Source organism: Garra rufa, chromosome 10 (genome assembly GCF_049309525.1).
Source record: "Garra rufa chromosome 10, GarRuf1.0, whole genome shotgun sequence".
Classification (NCBI taxonomy): Eukaryota; Metazoa; Chordata; class Actinopteri; order Cypriniformes; family Cyprinidae; genus Garra; species Garra rufa.
This window is the reverse complement of record NC_133370.1, coordinates 14,442,270-14,452,773: the sequence shown is the minus strand read 5'-3', so window position 1 is coordinate 14,452,773 and position 10,504 is coordinate 14,442,270. Positions and strand designations below refer to the sequence as shown.

Sequence of the window (10,504 nt, the reverse complement as noted above, 5' to 3'; positions counted from 1 at the left end):
AAACTTCAAGGTATTTTATAAAAAACACTAAGGTTATGTCCATCAGTCTGTACTCAACCTCGTTATACTAACCATTCTACGCCCATAATAATTTTGACTCATGCTCATACGTGACATTATTTACCATATTTCAGGTCTTTTTAATAGTGGTTAGTAGTATCAAATGGTTAGTAGTATCCTACTTTTTATTCATATTTTTGAGGCATATTATAGTACTGTTTATATGGGTACTGTCAAGCTTAACAACTCAACCCGGTCACATAAAATTAATGAAAATGATTTTATTTTAATTATTTACAATGTACTTATTTTACTGCTGCCATATATGGTCTACTCTCCTAACTGCACGAGGAGCAGTTGCCATTTTAAGTAAAAAACCTCTACCCTGTCACACTCCACCCCACCACAAATATATGTATTTCTCATTGTTATATATATAAATAGAATAGAATAGAATAGAATTTTTGATGTCATATGTCCACTTAAACTTTGACAAGCATCCTACATCAGAAATTGCACCCACATTTGCAGCAGAAAGACAATGTTGGGTACGCAGATATGTTGAGCCAGAAATAAGGGGTCAATACCAAACATTTAAATTGAAGGCAATCTATCCCAAATGTGTTGCAGACTTCACTGCAAATTTTTTTTTCTTATTTATATTTGTTGTATTGTTTGCAGCCAAAATATCTAAAAATTTCTAAATCAAGGATTTTCTAGATGAGTAAAAATTATTGTCGTCTTTTCAGAAAAAAACAAGTCATAATAAAGTGCATTTTTGCTTGAAACAAGCTAAATAATCTGCCAATGGGGTAAGAAAAATAATTTTGTTTTCTATTTAAAATAAGATTTTTTTTCTTACCCCATTGGCAGATTATTTTGCTTGTCACTTAATTTTGACTTGTTTTTTCTGAAAACAAGAAAATAATTTTTACTTGTCTTGAAAATACCTTTAGATATTTTGGCTGGAAACAAGACTGTTCAACCCTGTCACACTTTGTCATTTTTTTTTTTGGAAAAATATAGGGAATACAGTTATTAAAGGAAAAATTTCATGTTAAGGACTAAAACAATTAAGTAGTTTTAGTTAAACTTCTAAATTAAAAATATTTTTTACAAAAATAAAATTTGTGTGTTTTTTTGGCTTCAGTCCTGTACAAATGTGAAAAATATGATAAATGTTACATTTATTATTATTAAGTTGTTATCAGGGACACACGAGCAGAAAGTAGATGTTTGTTTTATAACAAGTTCCGTTTAAAATATTTTTTTTAAACCAATCCCATTTTGTCCGTTAAGAGGTTGAAAAAAAAGTATGAGAAGTTGAGAAAATAGTGAAAGGTGGGAGGTGGAAAAAATATGATTTTTTGGAAGTTTGATATGTGCGTAATTATATGGGTTATTTAGAAAATGAATCATATGCAGTTGAAAAAAATATATATTCCAAGTTGAAATGTTACTAGGAATGACCCAGGGTGCTAACTTTTATTCATCTTTCTCTTCATCAGTTGCTGATTGGATAGAGGCAGATAATAATGAGTTTGCAATTAATTGTAAGAAAGCGGTGGGGTTTAATCAGGCTAAATGATTGGTGACATCTGGCATACAAAAGTATGTAAGTTTTATTAAAAATAATGTCAACAATTATTTTAATAAATTACACATGAACATGAATTGTTCACAATAAGTTCAGTAACAAAAAAAAAAAATAATTAAGAAAATAGTGAGTTTTGATTTCAACCTAGAATAAAAAAAGTTGTGTTCATGATTTTGAGTGTGTCAATATTAACAGAATAAATACTAATGTTTCCATGTATAAAATTACTGTAAATGGTATAACTTTAAAGTGCAAGCATTTTTTGCATTGTCCAGATTAACACACCAGTTACACTGTGGTACAAACTCTGTAGTTAAATGTAAAAAGAGAACACTTTCAGTATCAGTGTAATACTGGTTCAACTTGATCGTATTGGCTTGAAAAAAGTAAAGGTAAACCATGTAGTAAAATAAAGTGTCTTTAGTTGTTGAACATGTCATCCAGTGACTGCTCCAGGCGTTATCCTGCGTATATGTGTGTAGGACTTCCTAAGAGTCACACTGCCATGGTGAGACACTCCACGTGGAAGCACACACTCCTCAGTCAACTTTTTTGTCTCTGGGTTCCAGCAGAGAACAGTAGCAATCACCTCATTCTTGTCATCACGGCCACCAGTAATGAAGATTTTGTTATTGCAGGCAGAGATGCCACAGCTGGCCCTCTCACAACCCAGCTGGATTATTAGCGTCCAGGAGTCTTCCAGAGGACTGTAGGAATACAAGGCCTTCATCGCGCCACCTTTATTTGAGAGGAAATGACACGTGTTATCATCAAAGCATGGTGGTTATCTCTGGTGAGTAGTTTGTTTTATTTAAGAATAAAACAATGTAAAAGGTACAAACCAACAACAAAAATGGCATCCTTAAAGGTCACCGCATTTGTGCATTTGGCCTCAGTTGGCATCGGGCATTTTAGGCTCCATTTATTTGATATGGAATCAAAGCATTGCATGTTGTTTGTGGCTAGCTTGCCATTGGGACCTCCACCTATCACAAAGATGTATTGGTCATAGCTGGCAGAGGAGAAGGAGCTCACGCTCAGCATGAGCGCTGCTGCCTGGAAGGTGGAGAAAAATATTAAGTGCTAAATTGTTATGAAAATTCCTGTATGTAATATGATCAGATTAACCATCATAAACACACTGAAAAATTATGATAGGTGCATCTCTATTCATACAGCTATTACTCAAATCTTCAGGGTCACATGATCCTTCAGAAATCGTTCATGCTGATTTGATTAATTATAATAAAGGTTTTTATTATTAATGTCGATATCTTTTGTAACATTATAAATGTCTATACTGTCACCTTTGACCTATTTAATGTGTCTTTGCTGATCGTTTTTCTTCTTACTTACCCCAAACTTTTGTGTCATAGGTTACACAAAAATATTAAATGGCAAAAGCAGCATGTTGTTATTACTTATTGTAATACGTATTTCTTAAGCAATTCAGCATATTAGAATGATTTCTGGAGGATCATGTGACACTGAAGACTGGAGTAACGGCTGTTGAAAATTTAGACTCACAGGAATAAATGACAGTTTAAAATGTTTTATACATCTATTTCAATACATATTTTAATTGCACACATTTTCTCATACACGAAAGACACTGTGTACATATATTAGACATTTTTGGCCCCCAAATCCTGTAAACAATACAAAATTATGTTAAAACTAATAAACACTCTTTCAATTAAATTGGTAACTGAAAATGAAAAAGTATTTCTCTCTCTCTCTCACTTTTTCTTTGTACTTTTTAGGACTGCAAAGTATGTAAGCCCATTTCTGTCACTAAATAAAAAATAAAAAAGGTAATTGCAGTAAATAAAGGTTAATTCCACAATTCTGACTTTTTTTTTCTCGCAATTACGAGTTTACATCTCCCTCCTAATTGCGTGATATCAATTCGCAATTGCGAGTTATAAAGTCAGAATTGTGAGATATAAATTAATTTTATTTCTCAGGATATAAACTCACAATTCTGACTTTTTTTTCTCAGAATTGTATGATACAAACTCGCAATTCAGATTTTTTTCTCCGAATTGTGAGATATTAACTCAATTGTAAATTAAGTCAGAATTGCGAGATATAACCTGACTTTTTTTTTCTCAGAATTGTGTGATATAAATTGCAATTGTGAAAAAAATCTCACAATTCTTACTTTATTTTTCACAGTTCTGAGTTTATATCTTGCAACTCTGACTTTTAAAACTTGCAATTGCATGTGTATATCACACAACTCCGACATCATAACCCGCAGTTGCGAATTTATATTATGCAATTCTGACTTTATAACTCGCAACTGTGTTTATATCTCACAATTTTGAGAGAAAAAGTCTGAATGGCAAGATACAAACTCGCAGTTTGTGCAGAATTGTGAGTTTTTATTTCTCAATTCTGACTTCATTTCTTGCAATTCTGAGAAAAAAAGTCTGAGTTGTTAGTTTATATCACACATTTCTGATTTTATAACTCAGAATTGCGAGTTTATACATCACAATTCTGACTTTATAATTTCTCGCAATTGAGAGTTTGTCACAAATGAGTTGGTGTCTCCCAACTTTGACATCGTTTCTTGCAATTCTGAGTTTATATCGTGCAATTCTGAGAGAAAGATAGTCTGAATTGTTAATATCTCGTAATTCTGACTTTACAACTTGCAGTTACAGGTTCATATCTCACAATTCTGACTTTATAACTCACAACTGGGAGTTTACACCGCGTTCCAAATTATTATGCAAATTGTATGTAAGTGTCATAAACACACAGTTTTTTGTTTTTCAATTAAACTCATGGATGGTATTGTGTCTCATGGCTCTTTGGATCACTGAAATGAATCTCAGACACCTGTGATAAATAGTTTGCCAAATGAGCCCAATTAAAGGAAAAGTACTTAAGAAGGATGTTCCACATTATTAAGCAGGCCACAGGTTTCAAGCAATTATGGGAAAGAAAAAGGTCTCTCTGCTGCCGAAAAGCGTCAAATAGTGCAATGCTTTGGACAAGGTATGAAAACATTAGATATTTCACGAAAACATAAGTGTGATCATTGTACTGTGAAGAGATCTGAGGCTGATTCAGAGCACAGACTGGTTCGTGCAGGTAAAGGCAGAATGAGGAAGGTTTCTGCCAAACAAATTCATCAGATTAAGAGAGCAGCTACTAAAATGCCATTACAAAGTAGCAAACAGGTTTTTGAAGCTGCTGGTGCCTCTTGAGTCCCGCAAACATCAAGGTGTAGGATCCTCCAGAGGCTTGCAGTTGTGCATAAACCTACTATTCGGCCACTCCTAACTAATGCTCACAAGCAGAAACGGTTGCAGTGGGCCCAGACATACATGAATACTCATTTTCAAACAGTCTTGTTTACTGATGAGTGTTGTGCATCTTTGGATGGTCCAGATAGATGGAGTAGTGGATGGAACATGTCCCAACAAGGCTGCGACCACAACAAGGAGGTGGCGTTTTTGGCCGGAATCATAGGGAGAGAGCTGGTTGGCCCCTTTAGGATCCCTAAAGGTAATAAAATGACCTCGGCAAAGTATATCGAGTTTTTGACTTACCACTTTCTTTCATGGTACAAAAAGAAGAACTGTGCCTTCCGTAGCAAAATCATCTTCATGCATGACAATGCACCATCTCATGCTGCAAATAATACCTCTGTGTCATTGGCTGCTATCTGCATAAAAGATGAGAAACTCATGGTGTGGCCACCATCCTCCCCTGACCTCAACCAGATTGAGAACCTTTGGAGCATCCTCAAGCAAAAGATCTATGAGGGTGGGAGGCAGTTCACATCAAAACAGCAGCTCTGTGAGGCTATTCTGGCATCCTGCAAACAAATTCAATCAGAAACTCTCCAAAAACTCACAAATTCAATGGATGCAAGAATTGTGACAGCGATATCAAAGAAGGGGTCCTATGGTAAGATGTAACTTGCCCAGTTAGGATGTTTTTGATTGAAATAGATTTAGATTTCAGTAAATATGACCACCTAATGCTGCAAATTCAGCAAATGCCCATTTTCAGTTCTTTACAACCTATACAATGTTTTAACTCTGTTGTGCATAATAATGTGGAACAGTGCATTTTCAGTTTTTTATTTTTTAAATAAATACTGTTATCATTAGGTTTGTTCAATAAAATTCGAATTATACCCTAATGGTTGATGACTTAAAAATTATACTGACTGTCATTTGCATTGACTAATTATGAAAACCAGAGAAAGATATCATTTGCATAATAATTTGGAACGCGGTGTATGTCACAAATGAATTGGTATCTCCCAATTTTGACATTGTTTCTTGCAATTCTGAGTTTATATCACGCAGTTCTAAGAGAAATTGTCTGAACTGTTTATATCTCGTAATTCTGACTTTACAACTCACAATTGCAAATTTATATCACACAGTTCTGACTTTATATCTTACAATTCTGAGAAAAAAGTCAGAATTGCAAGATGGTAAACTCGCAATTGCGAGAAAAAAATGCAGAATTGCGAGTTTTTATTTCCCAATTCTGACTTTATTTCTCACAATTCTGAGTTTATATCACAGTTCTGAAAAAAAAAAAATCTGAATTGTGACTTTATCACACAATTCTGAGAAAAAGCTAGAATTACGAGATATAAATCTGCAATTGCTGTGCAGAATTACACATTTTTATCTCCCAGTTTTTACTTTATTTCTTGCAATTCTGAGTTTTATGCAATTCTGAGAAAAAAGTCTGAATTTTGAGTTTATATCTCATAATTCTGACTTTATAACTCACAATTGCAAGTTTATATCATGCAATTCTGACTTTATTTTGAATTGAAAAAATGCTGAATGGCAAGTTTCATCCAAATTTGGACTTTATTTCTTGCAATTTTGAGTTTATATCACAATTCTGAGAAAAAAAGTCTGAATTGTGACTTTATAACTCACAATTACGAGTTTATATTACGCAATTCTGAGGAAAAAAAGTCAGAGTTGCGAGTTTATATCACGCGATACTGAGGAAAAAAGTCTGAATTGTAAGAGAAAAAGTCGCAGTAACCTTTTTGTTTTTTATTTAGTGGCAGAAAAGGGCCTAAAATTACGGAATTTTTCCAAACCAGATATTTCCAGGACTCACCTCTGTCCAGCAGTTGTGAAATGGATCATAGGCTTCAACACTGTTCAGTCTCTGAGTTCCATCAAAACCACCCAAAGCATAGACTTTTCCTCCAACAACTGCCATCTTGTGTCTCCACCGGCCTGTGTTGAGATACTCTATCTGGATCCATTTGTTTAGTGATGCATTATACTTCCACACATCATGCAATGTTTCCTTGCCACCTATTTTAAATTTAAAACAATTTGTTCAACAGATTTCCTCTTTGATCTTGCACATCAGCGCACATGAGAACAAGTTACATAGCTACTGTCACTTTATCGCTCTATCTCCGTGTGTCAGTGTGATGTACTGATGCTCACCCGATATGTAGACTTCGTTTCTAAAGGTGACACACGCGAACTCCACCCACTTCTTATTTTCATTTTCAGATTCCATCTCTGTGTTGGGTAGTTTTGCGACCTCTAAGCGACTCCTGCGTAGTGGGTCCAGACAGGTCACCTCAGATACAAACTTCTCATCTTTTGTGCATCCTCCAATGATCATAAACACCTCAGACTGGAACTCCCGCACTCTTGGTTTGGTGCGCTCTGAGATCACCTATTAAAACAAGAGGGAAAGAACAATGAAAAATCTGTCATTTACTCCCCCTCAAGTTGTTACAAACCTGTACGAGGTAGATACGCTGTAGAATGCTGGTAACCAAACAGTACCCTTCCCTAGTACACTTCCTCCAAAAAGAAAGCTTGCAATATCATTATGACACACAATCATAATTCCTAAGCTTGGATTTCACTTCCTCTATTTGAATGTCTTGTGACTACTTCAACATGACATCAAGCATTTAGAAAGGTCACCTTTGTAAAACTGACCTCTTTCCCTGAGAGGTGATAAACCCGGGCCTCCTGCAGCAGTTGGAACACCTCGGCACACTGGCGGATCAGAGGGTCTCCTTCCACCTTTTCTACAAAGTACCATGGGTCCAACAAGGGTAGCCTCACATGTGTGAGGACACGAGGCAGCTGAGCTTTTCTTTCATCTTCTCTGGCCCTCACCCAACGCATAACCACATCGAACACCTGCTCCTCTTCTGTTACCCCCAAATCATCATGCTGGAGCAGACTGACCAGCACATCTGCTTGAAGCTCAAGGATCTCATCATGGTCAACCACCTGAGAGAAGTTTTGGATGATGTAGGTGTAGACTTGGGATTTCAAAGACTCTAATGAATGGACATCAGCTAGATGCAGGATTCCTACACAGTTTTCAGGGTGAAGAGCTTCTGCTAAGTAACTGGAACAGGCGTCAACTATACGCGGAAACTGCAAACATAGATTTATTTGAGGTCACTACGGCGCAATCAATTAGCAGTTTGCATTTAGACAATTAAATACTCTTCTATTCAGCAAAAATAAAAACTGATTGATCAAACGTGATCAAAAGACTTGCATAATGTTACAAAAAACTGCAATCCTGAAAAAGTGTATACTTTTTACAACTTATACAACTGTTTTGTTCATAATAATTGTACCAAATCAGCATATTAAAAAGGAATTGAAGACTAGAGTAATGTTGCTGAAAATTCAGCTTTGCATCACAGGAATAAATTACATTTTAAAATACATTAAAAACGAGAAACTAACGAGATATTATAATTTTTACTTTATAAATCAGCCTTGGACAGCATTAGAGACTTCCTCTTAAAACCTATTTACATAAAATCTTGCTGACCCCAAATTTTTAAACAGTAGTGTTTTATACAGCATACACTACCAGTCAAAAGATTTTTAATGTTTCTTTTTCTTTTGCTCACCAAGCCTGGATTTATTTAATCCAAAGTATAGCAAAAACAGTAAGATTTTGAAAGATTTTTACAATTTAAAATGTCTTCTGTTTGAATATATCGTAAAATGTCATTTATTCCTGTGATTTCGAAGCTGAATTTTCAGCATCATTACTCCAGTCACATGATCCTTCAGAAATCATTCTAATATTCTGATTTGCTGCTCAAAAAACATTTATTATTATTATGTTGAAAAGAGATTTTATTGATTTTTTCAGCTTTATTCAAGTTTCTGTGATGAATAGAAAGGTCATATGAACAGCATTTATCTAAAATAGAAATCTTTTGTAACATTATAAATGTCTTTATCATCACTTTTGATCAATTTAAAGCATCCTTGCTAAATAAAAGTATTAATTTCTGTCATTTCTTGCCCCTCCATTCAAGTTTTGAATGGTACAGTGTATGAAGTTACAAACGTTTTTAATTCAGATAAATGCTGATCTTCGGAGCTTTACATTAATCAAAGAATCCTGAAAAAACTTACTTGATGGTTTTAAATATTGATAATAATAATAATAAATGTTTCTTGAACAGCAAATCAGCATATTAATGAATTCTGAAGGATCATGTGACAGTAAAAACAGTAATAATGTGAAAGTTTAGCTTTGATGACAAGAATAAATTACATTTTAAAATATATTCAAAAAGAAAACAGTTATTGTAAATAGTAAAGATATTTCAAACTGTAAAGATATTTTTTTACTGTATTTTTGATCAAATAAACACAGGCTTGGTGAGCAGAAGAGACTTTAAAAAAACAAAAAAACTTTTGACTGGTCGTGTATTATATATTACACTGTGTATATCTTCTGTAAATTAAACATTACTTATTTCACTGACTTTACACTTTTGTTTTAAAAATCTGAAATAGCCCCACAACATATCTAACTATATTTAGCAAACATATGACTCCACCCAGCTACCTTAACCAAATGTGACTACTATAACTGACTGCATTGAAAAAAATACCCCCTCTGTAAATAATGTAGTTTCACTTCCCCATGTTCGGTACTTTTCAGGTGATTTTGATGTCTTCACCTCCAACAAAAAGAAACAAAAACATAAAATGCCACAAATGTGGCACTGGGGAAGTAAAAAAAAGCGAAATAACACTTGTCTCCAGCAAAAACACACCGCTGAACACTAAAACGGTCGTACGTGACAAAAGACTGGTAAAGAGTAAAAATACTGTCTATGAAGAAAAAGTTTGATATAAAGCTGTGATAGCACAAACCTGAAAAAGGCTGGCTGCCTCAAGCATTCTCTGAACATTGTCCTTGGTTATGATGACTTTGCTGGTGTAAGTGTATTCTAACAGGACTCGCATGGTGTCAGGATCAATGCCTTTAATATTTACGTTTTCTTCATGTTTTTCTCTCAAGTCATTACAAAACATTGCTCTGTAAAATATATATTAATATATAAAAATTCAAATGCATATTCAAACTTTACGGTGGCATGAAACAAGCAAACTTGTTCTCTGTACATCACATCAAAAGATCTGAATGTGCTACTGGCTGACCTGAAATAATGACTGGCTGCTGCAAGCACCACTCGATGGCACTGGAAGCTCTGACCCTGTACGTGGAGGTTGACGTCGGTTAAGCAGACCTCCAGTCGGAGACTGTGCAGTCCATCCTGCAAATAACCAGCAAACACAGAGTCTTCAAACACAACCTGCCCATCTTGTCGGTTCTCCTGTATCGAGCTCTCCAGCATGCTCAGACCGCCTGCTGAAGCTTCACTCTTGGCAGATGAAGGGCACTCAGAGTTATTCTCTAGAGTGTCAGCCATGATCTGGAGTCCAAAAAAGTTATAAATTTCTCCTCTGAATGAAGTTGAACACCATGTGATGTCTAGCGCTGAAAGCTGAACTGTTCTTTCCTAACAAGTTGGCTTCCTGTTTTCATAACTGACTACAAAGAGGAAGTGCTGAAGCCTCTCAAATTCAGCTTTGCAGCTAC

At 35.0% G+C, this 10,504-nt stretch overlaps 1 protein-coding gene across 1 annotated transcript; it reads right to left on the bottom strand.

The window, feature by feature from the left end:
* Positions 1–1,699: 1,699 nt before the first annotated feature.
* Positions 1,700–10,427, bottom strand: klhl6 (kelch-like family member 6). Its single transcript, XM_073848202.1, has 7 exons — positions 10,063–10,427; positions 9,775–9,940; positions 7,567–8,016; positions 7,057–7,294; positions 6,716–6,918; positions 2,440–2,653; positions 1,700–2,335 (listed from the first exon to the last, which is right to left on the bottom strand). Exons 1-7 carry the CDS (start codon positions 10,332–10,334, stop codon positions 2,034–2,036), a joined length of 1,845 nt encoding a protein of 614 aa, XP_073704303.1. The 5' UTR covers positions 10,335–10,427; the 3' UTR covers positions 1,700–2,033.
* Positions 10,428–10,504: the final 77 nt, after the last annotated feature.